Source organism: Scyliorhinus torazame, chromosome 9 (genome assembly GCF_047496885.1).
Source record: "Scyliorhinus torazame isolate Kashiwa2021f chromosome 9, sScyTor2.1, whole genome shotgun sequence".
NCBI classification, from domain to species: Eukaryota; Metazoa; Chordata; class Chondrichthyes; order Carcharhiniformes; family Scyliorhinidae; genus Scyliorhinus; species Scyliorhinus torazame.
In genome coordinates, this window is record NC_092715.1 from 263,377,678 (window position 1) to 263,402,403 (window position 24,726).

The 24,726-nt window shown below is 50.5% G+C and overlaps 1 protein-coding gene across 1 annotated transcript in view; it reads right to left on the reverse strand.

Annotated features, from left to right (window-relative positions):
* gda (guanine deaminase) overlaps window positions 1–24,726 on the reverse strand; it is a 51,422-nt gene that overhangs the window by 17,890 nt on the left and 8,806 nt on the right. The window contains exons 4-8 of the mRNA XM_072517371.1: window positions 21,875–21,962; window positions 20,243–20,348; window positions 15,923–15,950; window positions 8,946–9,053; window positions 2,262–2,369 (exon numbers count right to left, since the gene is read on the reverse strand). Coding sequence (XP_072373472.1) covers window positions 2,262–2,369; window positions 8,946–9,053; window positions 15,923–15,950; window positions 20,243–20,348; window positions 21,875–21,962 — 438 coding nt within the window. The remainder of the gene's footprint in view (window positions 1–2,261; window positions 2,370–8,945; window positions 9,054–15,922; window positions 15,951–20,242; window positions 20,349–21,874; window positions 21,963–24,726) is intronic.

The window sequence follows — 24,726 nt, forward strand, 5'->3', positions numbered from 1 at the left end:
CTCCAGCCTGAGAAACCTGTTCAAATCCTCCAGCCAGGCCGCGACCCCCGGTGGTGTGGCCGACCTCCGATTCAAACGTATCTGTCGTCGGGTAATCAGAGAGGCCAAGGCCACGGCATCGGCCTCCTTCCCCTGCAGCAGCTCCGGCACCTCCGACACCCCAAAGATCGCCACCATGGGGTCCGGCTTCACCTCAAACCCTCTAATCCTCGATCGGTTCCCAAACACCGCCTCCCAGAAGTTCTCCAACTCCCCACACCCCCAGCACATATGGGCATGGTTCGCCGGCCCCCTCCCACACCTCTCGCACCCGTCCGCCACCTCTGGGAAAATCCCACTCATCCAGGCCCGAGTCATGTGGACTCTGTGCACCACCTCGAACTGTATCAGACTCATTCTCCTACAGGAGGAGGTTGAGTTCACGCGATGCATTACTTCGCACCAAAGCCCCCGTCCTATCTCCCTCCGCACCTTCTCCTCCCACTCCCACTTGATCCTTTTCACTAAGGCCGTACCCTACTCTCTCAACCACCCATATATGTCCCCTGTCGTGTTGGGTGTTCTGATGTACAAACGATCCAACACGGCTGGAGATGGTGTAACTCAATTTTATTAACTACTTAACTGTAACAGCACACTGCTAACTTGGGTACGTGCATTACCAGCTAATCTGTGGACCCTGTCCTATCACTATCTGGGTGAGGCACTCACACATGGTGAATGTCTGAGTGGCAGGCTGTGAGCTCTGTGCTCTGAGCTGGCTGCTGCTGGAATGAGCGGGAACTGTAGTGTTCCCTGTTTTATAGTGCGTGTGCTCTCACTGGTGATTGGCTGCGATGTTGTGTGTGTGTTGGTTGGTCCTACTGTATGTCCATCAGTGTGTGTGTGATTACACCATGATATGCTGATCTAAATATCATGACATCCCCAATCCTACCATCCTCACCCCCTTCATCCGGAAGCAACGTTTTCTCCGGTACCTGAAGGAATGAAGGTGGCTCCCTGGACACAACGTCCCGCACCTGCTAATATCTGAACTCACCCCCCCCCCCCCCCACCCCCCATGTTAGCTTGAGCATCTCCCGCTCCTCTAGCCCAGCAAACCTGCCCTCCACAAACATGTCCCTGACCCGCGCTAGCTATTCCTCCCTCCGTCTCCCTTACATCCCATCCATCCCCTCCCCGGCGCAAACCTACGATTCCCACACAGTGGAGTCATCACCCACCTGTGCCCCAGTTGAAAGTGCCTCCTCAGCTGGTTCCAAAATAAAGAAATTGCAAAAATAAAAGTTACAAAGTGAACTTAAGAAGGAGGAGAAGTTAATGAGACAATGAAGAATAAGCTGAACTCCATGAAAAAGCGACTAGAAAATAAGAAGAGGTCCAGTGAAGAATTGAATCGGGAGACTAAGAGCTTGACGGAGGGAAGCTCGGCACTGACGCGGTAAAGACCGTGCAATTGACAGTGTGAACCAGCAATTCAGATCCAGAAAGAAGCTGAGATTTTGCGGGGGCGGGGGGGGGGGGGGGGGGGGGGCTGGTGGAGTGTAATATACCCACACGAGAGGTCATTCACTCCTTGGGTGTGCCCCACACGGAGTTCTATCCTCCTCCACTCGAGGCCGGTGCTCCAGTGATAGAAAGTAAATAAAGACTTGTGTTTCCATAGCGCCTTTCACAACTGCAGGACATCCCGAAACACTTTGCAGCCAATAAAATACTCTTAAACTATAGTCACTGTTAAGGTGTAGGAAATGTGGTAGCCAATGTGCGCACAGCAAGATGCCAAAAACATCAGTCTGCTCTTCCATGGTGTTGGCTGAGGGATAAATGTTTGAGGACAACTCCCTTGATCTTCTCCATTGCCGCGGCCACAGGATTATTGAAACCCACCTGCGGTGGCGGGGAAGAGACAGGACTTTGTTTCAATGTCTTATCCACAAACTGTGACAGTGCAGCACTCCTTCAGTCCTGCACTGGGAGGGGGGGATCAACCCAGAACTTTGGTACTTGAGTGTTTGGAGATGGAGTTGAACCACTTTGAGTCAGAGGTACAAGTACCATCCACTGAGGTAAGACTGACACCCAAGCAGTAGAAATAACTGGGAGCAGTCGCGTCAGGCCTAATTCATTATTGGGGCCTGTTGTCAGGCTCCTATCCAATGTGTGGGCTGGGACTGTGCACGCTGTGAGGATCATGGATTTCAGGAACCGTTTTTTTTCGGCAGCATTTTGACAGAAGAGCAGTGTTGATCACTAACCTTATCAGTCAGGAGGCCGTGTCTATTGTAAATGTCGGAATAATTCTTGCAGGTCGGAAAGGTTTTCTTCACAACCTCCACCTCTTTGCGAGACTCACTTATGTGACTCTGTTTAGAAAAATAACAGGATTCATTTGCATTGCAACAAAAAGAAAGAGGAAAGGGGGGCGGAGAGGTTTAGGGCACGAATTCCAGGGCCCAGGCAACTGAAGACACGGCCGCCAATGGTGGAGGGATTAAAATCGGAGATGCACAAGAGGCCAGAATTGGAAGCACGGAGATCTCGAAGGGCTGTGGGGCTGGTGGAGGTTACGGAGACAGGCAGGGCATGAGGCCATTCAGAGGTGATAGAATCCCTACGTTGCAGAAGGAGGCCATTCGGCCATCGAGTTTACACCGACCCTCTGAAAGAGCACCCTACGTAGGCCCTTTCCCCCGCCCTATCCCCGCAACCCCATCTAACCTGCACAACCTTTGGACACTAAGGGGCAATTTAGCCTGGCCAATCCACCTAACCTGCACATCTTTGGACTGTGGGAGGAAACCGGAGCACCCGGAGGAAACCCACGCAGACAGGGGGAGAACGTGCAGACTCCGCACAGATAGTGACCCAGCGGGGAATCGAACCTGGGACCCCGGAGCTGTGAGGCAGCAGTGCTAACCACTGTGCCCCCGTGCCACCCATTTTTTAATTCCACCAGCTGCTGTGGTGGGATTCGAACCCTTAACGCCAGAGCAGCACCTTACGTCTCTGGGTCACCAGTCCAGTGGCCAACACCACTCCACTCCTGTCGCCATCTGTAAGAGGCATTTGTGAATCAGACGAACATTTGTTTTTGATTCCGTCACTAATATATTCCAAATTTATTCAAATTTTGCCTTCTGCAGTTGTGGGATTTGAGCCTCAGTATTGTTAGCCCAGTGACATTACCACCATGCCACCTGCTCCGCCGGAGAGAGGGACCTGCGCACGAGGAGGAGTATCTTACAATTAAGGTGTCGGCGAACAAATGTAGGTCAGCAAACGGAGGGATGGCGGGCGAACGGGGCTGGGCGCAAATTCGAATGCAGGCCCCAGGCGTTTTGGACAAGCTCGTGTTTAGGAAGGGTGGGAAGAGGAAGGTCAGGAGAGCATTGGAATAGTGAAGTGCAGAGGTAACAAAGGATTTGGCTGAGGGTTCAGCAGCAAGTGCGACGCGGCAGCGCAGAAACAGGCGATGTTATGGAGGGAGAAGTCAGCAGGCTCTCCCACTTGCGTGTGATCGATGCTGAACACAGCTATTGAGTTTGCCGAGAACGAGACCCAATTTCCTGGAGGCCAGTGGCTTTCTCTGACTGAAATTTACACAGCGTTTAGGAAGCTGTTGGCAGCAACTCTGAAACTGACACGAACGCAAGTGGTTGGCCACCTTTGTGTTTTGGCGGGTGTAAAATTCTGAGGTGTGTAGGTAGCGTCACTGAAGAGAAAGAGTTTCCAAGGGCTGATGGATGGGTGCCATTGGAGACAGATTCAACACGATTGACTAAAGGACCAGGTGTAACATGAAGAAGAACTTTTTACCGTAACATAGTGGGCTGGATTCTGCGCACCCCGACGTCGAAATCGCACCCGGTGCCGGGGCGGAGGATCCATTTCCACGCATGGAATGGGGACCGGCACCGGTTCCTCTATTCTCCGGCCCCCGAAAAGTGGCGTACCTGGGAAGTGCGCCACGCATCGCCTACCTGCGACCATTGCTGGAGGCCCGTTCTGCCAGTCTCTGTCCCCGACCGGCCCAAGTCCCGACGGCGTGGGTCTAATCTGGTCCCGGCCGTTCGAGGTACTCACGTGGCGGCTGCAGACTTCGTCCGCGGCCGCCATGGTCGGGGGCGGGCCGAACGGAGGGCAGGGGGGTCTCATATGGGACCGGGGTAGTTTTGGGCGGGCGGTCCTATCGGGGGCGCCATTTCCGCGGTCCAGCTCCGCGGTCTGAATCCGCCAGGGAACGCAGTGCGGCCGCTGGAGCCAGCCGGCGTGCGCATGTGCGGCGCCTGACCCGGAAGTGATGCAGGGGGGCCGTATCTGCAGCTGGAGCTGTGAGCTCCACGCCAGCTGCCTGCTAGCCCCCTGCAAGAAGGTGAATCAGTGGCAGTTTTCACGACGGCGTGGGGACATAGTCCCTGAAACGGAGAATCCAGCCCCGGGTTAGGATCTGTCTATGGGGTGGTAGGCACAAAGGCCTGATTTTCACACACGATGTGCACGCATGGTGGGCGTGACTTTAGTGGCCGCGTTTCCCGGTCCTGCCCGAGATCTCATGATTGTGATTTAACGTTGCCTGGCACCAGCAAGAAACACATCTGGATAGGGTCAGAGGGGCCAGCGAGGGTGGGAGCCCGGCGGGCATCGGGTACAATGGCAGTGAGCTCTGCCATCGGCCATGGTGAGTTCTGAATTGGCACTGTCCAGTGCGGGGTCCATAGTCGTACTCATAGGTACAGAGGAATGGGGGAGTCTCAGAAGACACTTCTGCCCAGGCGTGTGATGGCTGGAGAGAAGACTGGAAGCGCTGGGCCCATCAAAGGGTCAGGTGTGCAAAGGGGTTGGCAACGTTCACATACTTCAGAGGGAGGGAAGTGGGATGAGGGACAGGAATGGTGTGGTGCTGGAGGTGGAGGGCTGAGGATTCAATGGAACTCTGCACTTAGTTACAGGGGAAATGTAGCCATGACAACGTGGAGGGAACTGCCACTGGTGGTGGGGTTGCTAACCTGGCAATCTTCACCAGCCATGAGGGCACATCATGCTCGCTTGGTGGAGGCGGGGATTGTCCAGGGTGCCAGCACCCGGTGGACTGTTGGTGACGAGGACCCTGCTGAGCATCTGGAGTGGGCGATTAGGCGGCCAATGATGGATGTGCCGCGGAATGCACCGGGAGATCCGGCAGTGATCCCTGAGATTCTGCGAGTCCCGGGGCGGGATTCTCCCCTACCCGGCGGGGCGGGGGGCCCCGGCGGGATGGAGAGGCGGGAACCACTCCGGTGTCGGGCCGCCCCAAAGGTGCGGACGTCTCCGCACCTTTAGGGGCCAAGCCCTCACCTTGAGGGGCTAGGCCCGCGCCGGAGCGGTTTCCGCTCCACCGGCTGGCGGGAAAGGCCTTTGGTGCCACGCCAGCCGGGGCCCAAAGGTCTTCACCGGACGACGCATGCGCGGGAGCGTCAGCGGATGCTGACGTCATCCCCGCGCATGCGCAGGAGAGGGGGTGTCTTCCGCCTCTGCCGTAGTGAAGACCATGGTGAAGGCGGAAGAAGAAGAGTGCCCCCACGGCACAGGCCCGCCCGCGGATCGGTGGGCCCCGATCGCGGGCCAGGCCACCGTGGGGGCACCCCCCGGGGCCAGATCGCTCGGCGCGCCCCCCCCCGCAGGACCCCGGAGCCTGCCCGTGCCGCCTTGTCCCACCGTTCAAAAGGTGGTTTAATCCACGTTGGCGAGGCAGGCATTCCAGCAGCGGGACTTCGGACCATCGCGGGGGTGGGCCCACTGACCGGCGCGATTCCCGCCCCCGCCGACCCGCGGCGCGATTCCCGCCCCCGCCGAATCTCTGGTGGCGGAGACTTCGGGACACGGCGGGGGCGGGATTCACGCCAGCCCTCGGCGATTCTCCGACCCGGTGTGGGGCCGGAGAATCCCGCTGCAGGTCTCTGTCATGGAGGAGTCCTTGTGCAGCATAAACACTGCGTTGACCCTGAGCTATGAGTGCACAGCCTCATCCGTTGAGTAGCAAGTCTCGTGGAGAGGCAGCTCCAGGGACAGAATGAGGAGTTCCTGGAATTGCCTTGGGACCTCGCAGGCCCTCACACAGGGTCTGGCCTCAGCAGGTCACTGCCAGTGCGGGAGAAAGATGTGGAACCGGGTCTCTCCATCAACGGTGACCAGCAAGGTCCAGGCTCACCTCACGATTTCTTTAAGACGCCACAGCCAGCAACCTGCCTCTCATACTGCTGCCAGCGAGGGGGGCGCGGGGGCACCTGGGCTGAGCAGCCGGAAACGTGAGCGTAAGACGCGGTGAGCACAGGAATGGGTTTGCACTGGTGGCTTATGTTTCTTGATCGCGGGTTTAAACCAGGTCAAAATGGAAGGTTTTGGTTTCTTTCAAACATCATAAAGGGAACCGACTGCCTTGCTCACCAGCACTGTTATTATTTTAAAAGTTATTCCTTTCTCAGAGTTACAGATAAATGTGCAGAGTGGGCCAGGCCCTGCCTGCTTGCTCCATGAACCAATTCAAATTGAACACAGTCCAAGGTCCCCGCAGGAGAGACAAACCCGATCCAAGCTGGCAAGAACATGCATCGCACCTGATCTCGGGACTGATCCCATTCTTGACCTGAGCCAAAAGGCCGAGGCCTCATCAATGCCTGATGAAGGACATTGGAGGCAGAAAACCCTATTACCGGGGAAATGTTGCAATGTTGGGTTAATGGCAGGGGTTTGGGTGAGATGTTCGGAAATGAGGTGATTGGAAAGGAGGTTCTGCACCTGAGCCTTCGTTAGATTCTTCCTCTGAGGCTGGTGCACCTGCCTGAGGGTCCTCCCGGTCCAGTGGACCCCCGCCCCCCGGAGAGAGAGCCAGATTATACAGAGCACAGTACACAATGACAGTGAGCGACAGTGACTCTGGCGGATATTGCAGACGCCACCAGAGTGATCCGGGCATCGGGACCTCACTTTCAGCAGGCCCGTTGTGCTCTCCACCACCGCTCTTGTGGATACCTGGCAGAGATGGGATCTCTCCTCTGCCTGGGGTGCCTGAGAGATGACATCAGCCACCATTGTCACCAAGCAACCGCCTGTCAAAGTGAACTGGGGCAGTGTACAATGACTGAGAGACTCCGCAGAGATCACCCACTGGCCCCCTCGGAAAGATCCTGAGGCAGAACGGTGAAATGCCACAGTGACCTTGACAGCAATGGGTATTGGGTGTCCACCCACACAACTGGAGGCTCCCTCCAGCCCAATCACCTGACAAATGGTCGTCACGGTTTCCCTAGGAAACCGGAGCCTCCTGCGGCGCTGGGGATTCAGTCATGTTGAGGTGGCCGGATCACTGCCTGTACAGCCCGGCCCAGGCCCAAGGGTATTGCCTGCGACCACCTGGCCTCCTCTCTCTCTGTCCCTTGTCTTCCCCCTCAGAGGAGGTGCTCCCTGCTGAGTAGACTACACCCATCTGCAGAGATGCAAATCACAGATGTCACAAGGCTGAAGTGTCCTGAAAGCTCCAAGTTGGATGCGCGAACTGCCAGAGAAATGTTCACAATACTCCAAACCAAACCCTCGCTAAACTCCCCCAAAACTCCTTCCACTCCCCTTTTAGGAACATAGGAACATAGAACATACAGTGCAGAAGGAGGCCATTCAACCCATCAAGTCTGCACCAACCCACTTAAGCCCTCACTTCCACCCTATCCCCATAACCCAATTACCCCTCCTTTGGTCACTAAGGGCAATTTATCGTGGCCAATCCACCTAACCTGCACGTCTTTGGACTGTGGGAGGAAACCGGAGCACCCGGAGGAAACCCACGCAGACACGGGGAGAACGTGTAGATTCCGCACAGGCAGTGACCCAGTGGGGAATCGAACCTGGGACCCTGGCGCTGTGAAGCCACAGTGCTATCCCCTTGTGCGACCGTGCTGCCCACAATTTTATCTCGCCCTTGTACACGGAAAAGGCAAAAGCGGGACTGGCCGCCTATCCACGTTGCCTGTGCGCTGACCGGAAAATCACACAGGCGATGTGATATGGGCGGCTCGATAGCACAGTGGTTATAACCGCTGCTTCACAGTGCCAGGGTCCCAGGTTCGATTCCCGGCTTGGGTCACTGTCTGTGCGCAGTCTGCACGTTCTCCCCGTGTGTGCGTGGGTTTCCTCCGGGTGCTCCGGTTTCCTCCCACAAGTCCCAAAAGACGTGCTTGTCAGGTCATTTGGACATTCTGAATTCTCCCTCGGTGTACCCGAACAGGTGCCGGAATGTGGCGACTAGGGGATTTTCACAGTAACTTCATTGCAGGGTTAACGTAACCCTACTTGTGCCACTAATAAAGATTATTATAAATTATTATTATATTCGGTCAATAGCATTGTTAATCATTTAAATGAGCTTCCTAATTGTTGGTGAGCGCGCCTCCGATCCACGTGTGAGTGCGCCGTCAGGACCCGTGAAATCGTGTGAGAATACGTCGGCCGTGCGCCTGCCCGGGCAAAGTAAAATTCTGCCCAAAGTCAAGAACAGCTTTCAATAAGGAATTGGATACATTTGTGAAGGAGAAAGATTGCGAAGTTATGGGGCAAGAAGAGGGGAGCGGGATGAACTGGATCACACTTTGAAAGAGGCGACGCATATTCGATGGGCCGAATGGCCTCCTTCAGTACTGTAATAATCTGTGATTCTGCAGGTTTAAGGTGCGGGAGGTGTGCAGTGTCATTGCTATTAATGCCGCCTGTTTTTTCTTTAAAAACACTTTACATTTGAACATGTCTCAGTGACAGATTGTGGTTCGAACCAGAAAATCCGGTTTGTTCATTTTATTCTCACAGATACGGGAATTGATTGTGGTAACTATTCACGCGGGTTGCAATAAAGAGCGATGCCGATCACGTATCAGAGCAGTTTAAATTCTGGCTGTAACTACTGGACGTGGTACCTGAATATGTAAGTTGTTGTGGGTGACGAATGTCCCCAGTCGTTGCATTAATTCTGCAGAGCAGCTGAGCACAAAACGAGGAGTCACAATGGGTTTTACCAGAGGGTACTGCAAACAAAACAGCAAACATTGGGAAATACGACCATTTCAACACCTCTGACCCGCTCGCTGAGGAATTCGGCCCTCGTACATTTGAAGCACATTTTTCCATTATAATTAAGACCAGGAATGCTGGAAATACTCGGGCAGAATCTGTGGAGAGAGATACGGAGTTCATGTCCCACACCCGCCATCAGAATTGGTGTCATGGGTTTTCCCGGTAAGGGCAGTAACGCAAACATAACAAGACATAGTTGGGTGCGACCTGCCCAGCAACAAATGGAAATTGGCTGAGCAGGTACAATGTTCAGGCCGGATGAGATGCGTCTCTCCCAGTAACGCAATTACAAGGCATCTAGATCGAATCAGATGTGAATAACTTATTAGTCGAAACAGCTTACCGGGAGATTGGGAGATCAATGAGGTATACACATGCTAATATTAGAGTCAAGGAATTTGCTGTGGGCAGACAGCCAAATGCACAGAAGGCAGAATCAAAGTGGAACAAAGGTATAATTGCCAGGACCCTCAGAAGCAAGGCAGGTCAGTTGACACCGAACAGCCTCAGAAGCAGACATGCCAGTTTCTGACCAGCACCTCAGAGGCCAGGCAGTGAAGAAACCTTCGTAACGGTAGCTTAAATATATTTGCAGGACCAGGAAAGGACGTTTCTCAGACTTGATCATCACCCTTGCATTGTGTGGTAATTACAAGCTGGATATAAATTATAGATCTATTTAAGTTGCGTGTTGGTTGGGGAACAGGGAACGTCTTAAGTAGTTCAGGGATCGTAGATATATTTTGGAACAAGCAGTATGTTCTACATAAACAGTACGTGTGTTTAGTGGTTCATATGCTTAGTTGTCTTAAAGTGTAGTCCTGCTCGTATATATTTGTCTTTTCTTCAACTTTACAAATAATATTTAATAATTGTTACATGACAACGGGACTACTTACTCTCACCAGACACCCCCATGAACCAGTGTTCCAAATTGGGTTACCCTCACAGGTAACATCAGCCATGCTTTGTCACAGAAAATAAAAATGAGACATTTACCAGGGTTTGGATGAGGTGTGAATGGGAATAACAGAACCACTTACATAGCAACATCAGAACATTGGAACATAGGAATTGGGAGGAAACGGAGGCAAATCAGCCCTTTGAGCCTTCTCCGCTATTCAATCAGATCCTGGCAAATCTCGTCCTGGTCTCAAAGCCACCTCCCTACCTGTTCCCCATATCCCTTTAACCTGTTTTTTTAATATCAGAAATATATCTAACGCCCTCTTGAAACTATTTAATGATGCGAACTCCACCGCGCTAAGGGGCAGCGAGTTCCCCAAATTCACCACCCTCTGTGAGAAGTAGTTCCTCCTCATCTCAAGACAAACATGTGTAAAATATAACAAAACATTGGTAACCATAGTGCAAACAGTTTTTTTTTGAAAAGGTAGAACCCCCAAAAGTGGTCAACGTGTAGAAATAGAAGGAGAATTTGGTTGATACAAATATTTCAAAAAGATCCCAAACAACATTCCCCAATCAAACCTCCTCTAACCCGTGCTCCTTAATGAAATCATGTGCCTCTACAGGCGACGTAAAACAATGATCTTTCCCTTTAAATGTCACCCACAGATTGGCCGGATACAATACACCAAACCGAACCTCGTCACGCCTTGCCCTGATTAAAGCCATCTCGTCTCTTGGCCAGTTCGGCTCCGATCTCCTGGTATATCCTGGTCCACCGGCCTTCCCCCATGCCATCTTTCATCGTCCTCGCTCTCCTCGGGATCTGTTCCGTCTCCTGGGAATGGTGAATCCTCACTATAACTGCTCTTGGTGGTACCCCCATTCTGGGCCTCTGCTGTATATATCTAATCCGCTGGCGGGTATGGATACGATTATGAGTATATTCGAGAAATTTGGCACTTTCCCAGGCTATAAACTGAATATAGCTATAAGTGAAGTGTTTCCAGTAAATGCCCTTGGCGGGGGGGCAGATTTGAGTGCCTTTCCAATCACACTGGGCAGACGTAGGTTCAGGTATTGATTCAGGAGTCGAGTACAGGACTCATGATTCATAACTGGGCCACGATGTATCAATCCGAATGGACTGTACAGCGGCCTCAGGTAAGGCTAGGAGAGGTGGGGTCTGCCTCCTAATCAACACCTCCTGGTGCCTAGATGTAGCAACTCTGGCGAGTTTCTGCTCCCCTGAACTAGAATACCTGACGCTAAAATGCCGCCCCTACTACCTTCCGCGGGAGTTCAGCTCCGTTATCCTGACGGCAGTTTACATCCCACCCCATGCGAACGTGAAAATCGCACTGGACGAAATATATGCCACCACAAATAGCCTTGAAACGAAACATCCCGAGGCCTTGTTCATCGTGGCCGGAAACCTCAATCAGGCCAAGCTCAAGAACGTACTACCAAGTTACCACCAACACGTCACCTGTTCCACCAGAGGCCCAAACATCCTGGACCACTGCTACAAAATATCAAACATGCCTACCGCTCTATCGCCCGCCACACTTTGGTACATCTGACCACAAGGCTGTGCTCCTGCTCCCGGCTTATAAGCAAAAACAGAAGCGGGAGAATCCGTCAAAGAAAGTTGTGCATTGTTGGTCTGAGGAATCGAGGATGATCTCCTACGGGACTGCTTAGAGTCAGTGGACTGGTCAGTATTTAAAAACTCTGCGACCAGTCTGAACGGGTACACCACTACAGTAACTGACTTCATTAGTAAGTGTGTAGAAGACTGTGCGCCAAAGAAGCAAATCCGCGTGTTCCTCAACCAGAAACCCTGGATGAACAGGGATATCCACTGTTGCTGAAGTCTAGGTCTGAGGCGTTCAAGTCAGGCGACCCTGACCTATACAAGAAAGCCAGATATGATCGAAGGAGATCCATCAAAGATGCCAAAAGACAGTACCGAACCAAGCTCGGGTCCCAGGCTAGCCACACGGACCCCCGCCAACAATGGCAAGGTCTGCAAGGCATAACGGGCATGAAAGCATGTAAAATCGGCGGCTCCAATGCACCTCTCCCTGTTGAGCTCCAAGCATTCCATGCCCGCTTTGAGCAAGAGGTCAGCAAGAGCGAGCCCTCCACCCCAGAAGCCTCGGATGAGCTTGTATCTGAGATCACCACTGCAGACGTCAGAGCAGCCTTCTCGAAGCTCAACCCTCGGAAAGCCACTGGCTCGGATGGGGTACCCAGACAAGCACTCAGGTCTTGTGCGGATCAGCTGGCGATGGTATTCGCAGACATCTTCAACCTCTCTTTACAACAATCTGAGGTCCCTATCTGCTTCAAGAAGACGGGCATCATCCCTGTACCAAAATAAAGCCAAGTGGCCTGAATGACTATCGTCCACTGGCTCTGACATCCATCATCATGAAGTGCTTTGAAAGGTTAGTCATGGCACGAATCAACTCCAGCCTCCCGGATTGCCTTGATCCACTACAGTTCGCCTACAGCTGCAACAGGTCCTCAGCAGACACCACCTCCATGGCCCTGCACTCTACCTGGAACACCTAGATAACAAAGACACCTATGTCAGACTCCTATTTATCGACTCCAGCTCAACCTTCAACACCATCATTCCTACAAAACTCATCTCCAAACTCCGTGGCCGTGGCCTCGGCTCCTCCCTCTGCGACTTGATCCTGAACTTTATAAACCACAGACCACAATCAGTAAGGATAGGCAACAACACCCCCTCCATGATCATCCTCAACACCGGTGCCCCACAAGGCTGTGTCCTCAGCCCCCTACTAAACTCCTTATATACCTATGACTGTGTGGCTAAATTCCCCTCCAACTCGATTTTCAAATTTGCTGATGACACCACCGTAGTGGGTCGGATTTCAAACAATGACGAGACAGAGAACAGGAATGAGATAGAGAATCTGGTGAACTGGTGCGATGACAATAATCTCTCCCTCAATGTCAACAAAACGAAGGAGATTGTCATCGACTTCAGGAAGCGTAGTGGAGAACATGCCCCTGTCTACATCAATGGGAACGAAGTAGAAAGGGTCGAGAGCTTCAAGTTTTTAGGTGTCTAGATTACCAACAGCTTGTCCTGGTCCCCCCCGTGCCGACACTATAGTTAAGAAAGCCCACCAACGACTCTACGTTCTCAGAAGACTAAGGAAATTTGGCATGTCAGCTACGACCCTCACCAACATTTACAGATGCACCATAGAAAGCATTCTTTCTGGTTGTATCACAGCTTGGTATGGAGCCTGCTCTGCCCAAGACCGCAGGAAACTACAAAAGGTCGTGAATGTAGCCCAGTCCATCACGCAAACCAGCCTCCCATCCATTGATTCTATCTATAATTCCCGCTGCCTCAGAAAGGCAACCAGCATAATTAAGGACCCCACGCACCCCGGACATACTCTCTTCCACCTTCTTCCGTCAGGAAATAGATACCAAAGTTTGAGGACATGTATCAACCGATTCAAGAACAGCTTCATCCTTGCTGCCATCAGACATTTGAATGGACCTACCTCGTGTTAAGTTGATCTTTTCTCTACACCTTGCTATAACTGTACCATTACATTCTGCAGTCTCTCCTTCCTTCCCTATGTACGGGATGCATTGTTTGTACAGCATACAAGAAACAATGTATACTAATACATGCGACAATAATAAATCAAATCAGAAATGGAATCTGGCGGCCCTGGAGGAGGGGGTGAAGAGGATTTTAAAAGGTGGAATACCCTTCCACTTTCATTAGCTGGCCGGGTGCAGACAGTCAAGATGAATGTCCTGCCAAGGTTTTTGTTTGTATATCAGTCCCTCCCGATATTCTTGCCGAAGGCATTCTTCTGTAAGATGGATAGAATTATTTAGGATTTCACATGGGCTGGTAAGATGCACGGATTCGGCGGGTGTTTTTACAAAGGAAGCGTTGGGTGGGGTGATGGGGGGGCGCTCCCTAATCTTTTATATTATTATTGGGCGGGAACACAGAGACGGTTCGGCAGTGGTGCGGAGAGGGAGAGGCAGAGGCTGGAGGAAGCATTGTGTAGGGGGACTAGCTTGAGGGCGTTCCCATTTTCCCCACGGGAGTATGCAGGAGGTCCGGTGGTGGCATCTTCCTTACAATCTGGAGCCCAGTTGAGGCAACATTGTGGTTTGGAGGGACATGTCGGTGCTGGCCCCGAGTTGTGGAAATCACCAATCCGTCCCGGTAGAAATCTCCAGGTGCGCGATATCGTGCGGAAGGAGTTGCCCTCGTTCCCCCGACTGCCAGATGCCAACTTGCTCGGCAGGTTGCTCTTGCCAGATCAGTTGGGAGATGGGAGAATTGCGGACATCTAGGGATGGCTGATGGACTCAGAGAAAGTACTGATTGAGGAGAAGTGTGAGGAGGAGTTGGGGATGGAGTTGGAGTGTGGGGGGGGGGGGGGGGGGGTTGTAATTAGGCGCTGGGTCAATGCTACATCTTCATGTGCTCGGATGAACAAGTTCAAGGTGGTGCATGGGGCCCATATGACATTGACGCGAATGAGTGGGTTCTTTGCAGAGGTAGAGGATAGGTGTGAGAGGTGTAGTGGACGGACCAGCTAAGCATGTCCACATGTCCTGGTCATGTATACTGTTAGTGGGGTTCTGGGGCTCGGTATTTGAGACACCAGCAAAAATTGTGGGGGGGGGTGGGGGGGATAGAATCCCTACAGAGCAGATTGGGGCCATTTGACCCATTGAGTCTGCATCAACCCTCTGACACCCTACCCAGGTCCATTGCCCACCCTATCCCTGTAAACTAACCTTTTGGACACTAAGGGGCAATCTAGCATGGCCAATCCACCTAACCTGAACATCTTTGGACTGCAGGAGGAAACCGGAGCACCCGGAGGAAACCCACGCTGACAAGGGGAGAACGTGCAAACTCCACATAGACAAGGCCGGAATTGAACCTGGGTCCCTGAGGCTGTGAGACAGCAGTGCTAACCACTGTGCCACCGTGCCGCCCTATGTTTATGGCAAATACATGGCAGATGCAGTATATTGCAGATAAATGTGAAGTTACCCACTTTGGACGGAGAAACAGAGTATTATTTAAATGGGATTAGATTGGGAAATGTTGACGTACAAAGGGACCTGGGTGTCCTAGTACACACTGAAAGCAGGTACGCAGATACAGAATTTTAGGAAGGCAAATGGTTTGTTGGCCGTCTTTGCAAGAGGACTTGAGTACAGGAGGATGTCTTACTGCAGCTGTACAGGGCCTCGGTGAGATCGCTCCCGGAGTATTGTGAGCAGTTTTGGTCTCCTTATCAAAGAACGGATATTCTTGCCATCGAGGGAGTGCAGCGGAGGTTCACCAGACTGATGGGATGGCAGGCATGTCGTATGAGGAGAGATTGGGTCGACTGGGCCTGTAGTCACTGGAGTTTAGAAGGATGAGAGAGGATCTAATTGAAATATAAAATTCTGATCAGGCCGGACAGACTGGATGCAGGGAATGTTGTTGCCTCTTCCTGGAGGATCTAGAACAAGGGGTCACGGACAGTGACCCAAGCCGGGAATCGAACCCGGGTCCCTGGCGCTGTGAGGGAACAGTGATGACCACTGTGCTATCTCGACGCACCATCACCCCTTTTGTCATTTAATCACTCCTGTCTTCCAGCCTATCACGGGCCTTCTGCACTTCAAAAACTCTTACACCCTAAAAAAGCTTAGTCTAGGGATTCTGCAGAAGAGTGACGCGGACTCGCCATGTTAACCCTGATTCTCTCTCCACAGACGCTGCCGGACCTGCTGTGTTTTCCCAGCACTTTCGGTTTTCAGGAAAGATTTTCAGTGTCCCCGGGGTTTTGCTTTTGTAATATCAGTCTAGGAGTGTCTGTCTTACCTCCCGCCCGGCCAGTTCAGCGATAAATCTGTGAACAGCAACAACAATTCAAGGTCAGCGTCTTGTGTTGCTGTGTTTTTCGTCAGATATACTTTCGGCATCCAATACCAATCACAACATGTGAAGCATTTCTAAATGCACAAGATAATACCCCATAAGAGGCCAGTGATAGCTGAATTTTAGCGCATAGATAATAGTCAGCAATAAATTCAAGTTCTGCTCACTTGGAGTTGGTGCATTGTGAATGGTTAACGTCTGTCATGATATACAGACACACACATAATGATATACAGACAAACAGCTAATGGACACAGAGAACAGGACATGACCAATAAGCAGGCAGGACACTCAGGGGTGGGATCTGACTATAAAAGACACAAGGCACTCACACTCCGCCTCTTTCCACGGACGAACATCTAGAGAGTCAGTCAAGGGTGTTGTTACAATCTCACACCTCCACCACGTGGCTAAGAGCTAGTCTGGTTCAGTCAGACAGAGTAACCACACTTAAGTTAGCAGAGTCAAACTCACAGAGAACTGTGCTAACTGTGCTATTAGTTCAATAAACCTGATTGAACTAACTTCAAGGTCTGGAGTATCTGATCTAAAGCGCATCCAGTTGCAACCAGTGTTAGACCAGTGTACCTAACACGACATGGTACCAGGTGACTGCGATCATGCTTGGAGTGAATGTGTCATACAAACACCCTCATTATTTATATATTATGAATGGATGATCTATGATCTGTCTAGGCCCCAAACTCTTGAATCCCACCCCCCCCCCCCCCCCAAAAAATCTCTCTGTCTCTCTTTTTTTCATTTCCCACACTCCTTGAAATCTACCTCAATGAAACCTTTCCTCACCCGTCTTGACATCTCACTATGTGTCGAATTTTAAAGTGCCTGTGAAGAATCCTGGGATATTTTCCTATGTTAAAGGCGCTACATAAATGTAAGTTGTTGCCATTGAATTACCTGGAGGTTATTTTTTTAAAAATTCATTTCGGGGACGTGGGCGACGCTGGTTAGGGAAGCGCTTATATCAAACATTGTCAGCTACAATGTGCTGCATGTTTGAATCCAAATCTGGATTTGTGTCTGTTTGGCTCTCCGTGTCCTCTGATTCCCAGAGTGTTCCAGAAAGCACAAATGGAGACGATATTGATAATCCCAATAATCCTGAGTTGGCATTGAAGATTTAAGGTCTTCAGGCATCTTTATATTAAGCAGCAACTCTACAAATCTTTTTGTTAGATTGATAGGTGCCTAAAACTATCTCCTAAAGGTTCCTTCATCATAACACTACATTGGAAAAAGAACTATCATTAGCCAAGAACACCAATACTGTACGGTACATATGCTGATTATTTCTAAGAACATTTCCCAATATCAAGCCCCCTCAAGTCTTACAGTTCTGTGGCGCAGTGGTTAGCACTGCTGCCTCACGCCGCCGAGGACCCGGGTTCGATCCCGTCCCGGGTCACTGTCCGTGCGGAGTGTGTACATTCTCCCCGTGTCTGCGTGGGTGTCACCCCCACAACCCAAAGTTGTGCAGGGTAGGTGGATTGGCCACGCTAAATTGCCCCTTAATTGGAACAAAAATGAATTGGGTACTCTAAATTTCTAATATTTGTCCAAAGGATGTCTGTTTCTATTGGTGACCGAAGAAACTGTAAGACTTAAAAAAAGGCCACCTGCCGTAGTTGCAAACCTCGTTCTGATCCTGTGGGGAAGCAAGGGAATGGGAGAGGGGACCTGGCATCAGGCAGCTTCACTCCCTTCTTTGGTTGTCCTTTATCCAGGGGGGAGAGGGATTCATTGACTCGGTCCTGATTCCAGGAAAGTTGGCCCCCGGAATCCTTGTTGGTCAGTAACAACTGGAAAGTGAATGAACTGTTGACACCCAGAACTCTGAACAGAGGACCTGTGGTGACTACAACACTGAAATGGATCTTGCCTGGTAACGGTATGTTAATTCCGCATGCTATTATTAATGAGGCAATCATGTGGCGATTGACGGGGATGATGAGAAATACCTTGGGTTGTGAGTTACTGGTTGATTTACTCGGCCTCTGATAGTTTCACACAAACACGAGGCGCAATCTAACCAATCTAACAGTCCCATGACGAGCACAGTTAGCTGGGTTACTCCTGGCGCTCGCAGCTATCTATCGGACTCTGTTTCAATTCGGGGCCTCACCGGGGAATGCCCTGCCGAGGCTGCACTTATTCCTCTTTCCTGCGCTAAGTATCTCCGCTCGTCGGACCTCCTTAGCGCAGGAAGAGATTGGGACGGCATTTTAAAATGGTGTCCTGATCTCTCGACCCTCCAACACGTTCCCCCCCAAGCTCCAGCTCACCTCTAAGGGGGTTCTTGGGTGCCCCTGCGCCCCTGCTCACAGGCACACAGCACCCCCGGGCACGATCCTCGCCGTGGGGGAAATGCCAACCTGGCACACTGGCACTGTCAGCCTGGCAGGGCCCTTGTCAATGCCACCTGGGCACCTTGGAAGTGCCAGGCTGGCACACAGGTGACACTGTCAGGGTGCCTCAGTGCCACTAGCAGGGCCAGGGTGCCACCCTGCCCAGAGGGCAAGCACCTGGGGGCCTCTGATCCTCTGGGAGACCCCACAAGTGCCGTTCCGCTTGGTCCCCGTTTCTGGGAACCAGTACTGAACGGCGCTCACCCGAGGTCTCTGAGGTGAAGGGTGTTAGATCAAAACATCTCAGGTATAACCGGGGAGAGTGGTTTAGAGTGAGACTAGCTGTTTATACTTCAACAGTGGTTAGTTGACTATAAACTGTTTTGGAATGTCCTCTGGTTGGGAAAGATGTTCCAAAAAAGCAAAGCTCTATTTCTTTTCTTTCAATATGATATGATATCTATCATTGAAATGACAATCAACCTCTCTAGCCCAGAAAGGGAACAATTAAAAAGTCCAATCTATTTGCTACATGTAATGAATTGTTTTTCGAGATTATAACAAAGGACAAAGAAAAGTACAGCACAGGAACAGGCCCTTCGGCCCTCCAAGCCCGTGCCGACCATACTGCCCGCCTAAACTACAATCTTCTACACTTCCTGGGTCCGTATCCCTCTATTCCCATCCTATTCATGTATTTGTCAAGATGCCCCTTAAATGTCACTATCGTCCCTGCTTCCACCACCTCCTCCGGCAGCGAGTTCCAGGCACCCACTACCCTCTGTGTAAAAAACTTGCCTCGTACATCTCCTCTAAACCTTGCCCCTCGCACCTTACACCTATGCCCCCTAGTAATTGACCCCTCTACCCTGGGAAAAAGCCTCTGACTATCCACTCTGTCTATGCCCCTCATAATTTTGTAGACCTCTATCAGGTCGCCCCTCAACCTCCATCGTTCCAGTGAGAACAAACTGAGTTTATTCAACCGCTCCTCATAGCTAATGCCCTCCATACCAGGCACCATCCTGGTAAATCTCTTCTGCATCCTCTCTAAAGCCTCCACATCCTTCTGGTAGTGTGGTGACCAGAATTGAACACTATCCTCCAAGTGTGGCCTAACTAAGGTTCTATACAGCTGCAATATAAGACATCAAGTTTTAATTTAAAAAAAATATATTCTTGCTTTCTCTTGCGTCTCTTTTTCATCTTTCTTAATCCTTTCCTAGTTTTTTCCCTCTCTTTATTTCTCTTTCTGTACCCGATTTTTTTTCAGAATCCTTACAGTGCAGCTGGAGGCCATCCTGCCCATCGGGTCTACACTGTCCCTCTGAAAGAGTACCCTACCAAAGCCCACTCCCTTTCCCTATCCCCGCAATCCCACCTAACCTGCACATCTTTGGACTGTGGGAGGAAACCGGAGCACCCGGAGGAAACCCACGCAGACACGGGGAGAACGTGCAGACTCTGCACAGACAGTGACCCGAGGTCGGGATTGAACTCGGGTCCCTGGCACTTGTGAGGCAGCAGTGCTAACCACCTTCCCGCCCCAGTTCCTTTTCTATTGTTCATCTTTATCAATTTCATTGGCGGAGGAATAAGACAGTTGGTCTCATTGTTCAGTGTGTTCTTGGATTCCAGTCACCCTCACTGCGTCCACATCAGCTCGCTTTCCCAGCTACATTGCAGGGGGGTGGGGGCGGGGGGGGGGAGGCATCTGCTGTGCTACATTCCACTCCAACAAATCTTGGCCCATGGCAAGGCAAACAAGCAAGTACAATTTGGAACAGTCTTTAAATTAATTATCATGGGTACATCATTTAGTCAATGGAAGCATAAACAAATGACCACTTGTTTGAAAGCTGAAGTACTTGACAATGCAGAGCAATTTGAGTTTTACCTTTCAGTTTCATTCACAGATTCGCTCAACAATTCCTTATACTCGGGAAACAGCTCATTAAGGTCCATGCAAACTTTACCCACGAACGCACGCTGGCCCAATCTATCTGCACAAAAGAAAAGGGAATACACATAGTTTTGTTCACAGCTTTGTAACAAGCAGAAATGTCTCTCAATTTGTTCCAACTTAATGCAGTCACTATTGTTACACCCGGGTTAACGAGAGCATTGTTGGCTTTTGTGCAGGTCGGTAACCTGGACGGACACATGCCAGGTGGCACTCCCAGCCAATCCAGTTTACCTCCTCCAATTAGCCCCACCTAATCCCATCTCTCCTGAAGGGGTCGAGTGACGCGCCCTGCCGGAGAACACGGCTGGCGGACCGGAGAATCCCGCCCAGAACGTTCAGACCCGATCAACACCAACAACTTGTATTTCTATAATGCACTTAATGTAGTTAAAGGTCCCTCGGTGCTTCACTGGAGTGATTGCCAAACAAAACGTGACACCGGGCTACGTAACGAGTTTTTATTTTGCTATTCGTTCATGGGGTGGCAATTAATGCCCACCCCTAATTACCCAATGAGAGGGAGGTGATGAGTTGCTTTCATGAACCGCTTTGGTCCCTGTGGCGTAGGTACACCCACAGTGCTGTTAGGAAGGGAGGACGGAATTCCCAAAACTCACCCGCAGCAGGTTTGATGGCGGGTGGGGGGCTCGGAGAATCTGGCGGGTCGCTCTTCCTCACGGCAAGTCGTGCAAATGTCATTCGCATTAGTTTGCATCTTATCAAAACAGCTGCCAGTATTGGTACCTGGTTCCAGGGGATCAAAGGGAAACTATCTCATTCACTGGACGGGATAGATGAACACCCCAGACGTGGGCATCTCGCAGGCGATGGGCTTGGAGGGTGGTGGTGGAGGGGGGGGTGGGAGGGAGGGGGGGGCGTAGTTGAATTTGGGGCCGAAGGCATGTGAAGGAGCCAAAGCCGCCAGTGCGGCAGTGATGAAAGTTGCTGGAGGTTTGTCAGGTTGGAAGGATTCGCAGAAACCCGACTGTGCAGAAGGAGGCCATTCAGCCCATCGATCTGCACCGACCCTCTGAGAGAGTACCCTAGCTAGGCCCACTCCCCTGCCCTGTCTCAGTAACCCCACCTAATCTGCACATCTCTGGACACTAAAGGGCATGGCCAATCCACCTAACCTGCACATCTTTGGACCGTGGGAGGAAACTGGAGCACCCGGAGGAAACCCACGCAGACACGGGGAGAACGTGCAGACTCCGCACAGACAGTGACCTAGCTGGGAATCGGACCTGGGACCCTGGAGATGTGAAGCAACTGTGCTAACCACTATGCTACCGTGCTATCATTATACAAATAATGATTTGTATAAATTCATAAAATCGGTGCCAGTCACACCCAGTGTGTACTCCCCAGGCCTGATCTTCACGCTGGCTCCGACCTTGGAAAATCGAATTGGGGCAAATGTCGGAATGCCAAATTTTCCATTTTAGCTGCTTACCAGGGTACTGGACAAACGGAAATCACTCCAAATCTCATCCCTGATCCCTACGCCCCCCCCCCCCCACCCCAAACTGATATCTACCGTGAACGCTTACGTTAACGACTTACCTACGACTTCGCAAAGCTTCAACGATGAGTCTGTGTGGATGGTTGCAAAATAACATGCGGTGGTGGTACCATTTCTCAGAGTTCTTCTCTGTCAAATAAGGAACGCATCGTTAGTGAGAAGCTTCTAATCTCTCCTTTGTTAAAAAAAATAACATTCATTTCTGTCCTCTAGGATTTCCTTTGTCCATGCAGTAAAATCTCATTAAAAGAGGGAGAACCTCTTCCTACAAAGAATTTACATCTCAGAAAAAGGCCATTCTCTCCAATTTTCCGAGATTGGTATTTACGCTCCTTCCAAAACTCTCTTTCTGCAGGTCACTCTATCAACTTAACCTTCGATTCCACTCTCCCTCGTGTGTTTATCGAGTTTCCCCTTAAATACATCCGTGATATTTGCCTCAACCATTCCCTGTTCTCAATTCGTTGTTGGAATTGTTTTTGACTCGGTTACATTGATGGTTCCAGGTTTGGACTGTATCGCTGGTGGCATTTACCTACGTTTACCCTATCAACCTCCATTATTATTTTAAAAATCTCTACCACATCGTCCCTCAGTCTTGTCTTCTTCTAGAGAAAGGGATCCCAGTCTATTCGGTCTTCCCTGATACAACCTCACTCAGATTTTTTTTCATCCTTTCTTTGCAGGTCCACCAGTGCCTCTCTATTGTTTTTATAATATGGAGGCCAGAACTGTCTACAGGAGTTCTAGCGTGGTCTAACCAGTGTTCAATACAAGTTTAGCATAACTTCTCAATACTATTCTGCTAAAAATGTATCCCAATGTTTTTTGTTTTGTTGTGTCATGCCAAGCAGGCATTTTTTTGTTGTTGTTTTTTTTAAATTTAGAGTACCCTATTCATTTATTTCCAATTTAAGGGGCAATTTAGCATGTTCAATCCACCTACCCTGCACATCTTTGTGTTGTGGGGATGAAACCCACGCAAACACAGGGAGAATGTGCAAACTCCACACGGACAGTGACCCAGAGCCAGGATCGAACCTGGGACCTCGGCGCCGCGAGACTGCAATGCTAACCACTGCGCCACCGTGCTGCCCTATGCCAAGCAGACATGGCGGCATTACAAAATTGAAATGAAAATTCTCTTTAAAAATGATACTTTAAGATGGCTGTCACAGGTCACCTGACTTTTGGAACTGCAAGTTGGCTTCTAGAAGCTTCCAAAAGTTGGACTATTGTGAACGCGTCGAGACCATGGCCATGTGAAATTTTGCCCCTGCCTTTGTCACACTTAACCCAAAGCAATAAGAACAATAAGGTCTCAAAATTTCTGTCTCCAGAGCTATCAGGTAATACAGGAGAACTCCCGATCTTCCGAGTGAATGTCAATGGTTTTGACCATGCGGGTTGAAAGCTACTTTAGTGATATGAACAGATTAGCAGTTGCTTTCCTTCATGAATCAGCCACCAGTTGTCACATGGAGCAAGCTCTTCGCATTTGGAAAGCTTTTAGTTGAAGCTCTGCTTGCTTTTGCAGCCAACAGCAGATTGGAGAATACAAAAGTAACGTCAGCAGGGACATCTTTGCTGAAAGCACCCTATAGCGTTTGGCCTTCTACTGAACCACAAGGCTCAACGTTTGAACGCCCCCTTGAAAGTCTGTTTACGAAAGATGCTGAGTTTACTTGGAAAAGGGAAATAGGTTAGCTGCAAGGACTATCAAGGCTGCTCACTCTCCTCGTTCTGCATCTCTTATTCCACAATATCCCGGGCGGGATTCTCTGTCCCAACGCACTCCGTTTTCTGGTGCGGTGCGCCTCCGCCCGCAGCGGGATCCCCCATCCCGGCAGCCGACCAATGGAGTTTCCTGCATCCAGGATTGAATCCATTTCAAATGAGTCAAATTTGATCTAACTGCGCTATTAATAAGCCAGATTTCACACTAAAGGAATCAATTGGAAGTGTTACGGGCGAGGCTTTTCAGAACCCCAAAATGTATCATGGAGTTCAACCAACCTCTCCCTTTAATGGATTTGTTGCTTTTCCTAGCACACAGCTTGTTCTCTAGGTGTGGGATTACAATTATGGACACGTGGGTTTTTAAACACTGTTTATTCCATGAACTCAACTTAACATCTTAAATAAACATTAGATCTCTTAACACCCCTTACTTCAAAGATAACTCAGAAAATATTGCAACAGTAAATAATTCCTTAAAATGTTCCTTCAAACTTCCAAGAGACTTAACACCTTCAAACAGTATCACATCAGGTTAAAGGATATATATTTTTTCTGTAGAATGGCAGAGACTGTCGCAAACTGGCTTTCTACTTTTAAACTGCTCTCAGCAAAACCAAACTGCAAAACTTGCAGCTCTCTGGAAACACACAGACACTGCTTTTAAAACTGAAACTAAAAACCTGCAAAATGGCTGACCTAAAGCCCAGCCCCACCCACTCTCTGACATCACTGTTTTCTTAAAGGTACATTGTTTACACATCCATTTTTTAAAGGCACTCTTGCATGACAGAAGCAAAAACAAAATGGGATGTTCAGACACTGAACCTGTCTTTAAAAGAAACTTTTTTTCCAGGGACCCATTTTTACCAACTGGCCAACCTTCGGGACCCAAACTGGCCGACCTTCGCAACCCTACCCGGCCGACCTTCGCAACCCTACCCGGCCGACCTTCGCAACCCTACCCGGCCGACCTTCGCAACCCTACCCGGCCGACCTTCGTGACCCACGCCGGCCGACCTGCGCGACCCACCATTTTCTCTTACCTTGTTTGTTGCTGACAAAAATGGAGGAAATGGTTTTGGGTCCCTTTGGCCCCAATGGTCCCTTTGGCCCCCCCGAACTTGTAAAATAAAAAGGCTGCGACCGTATAAAA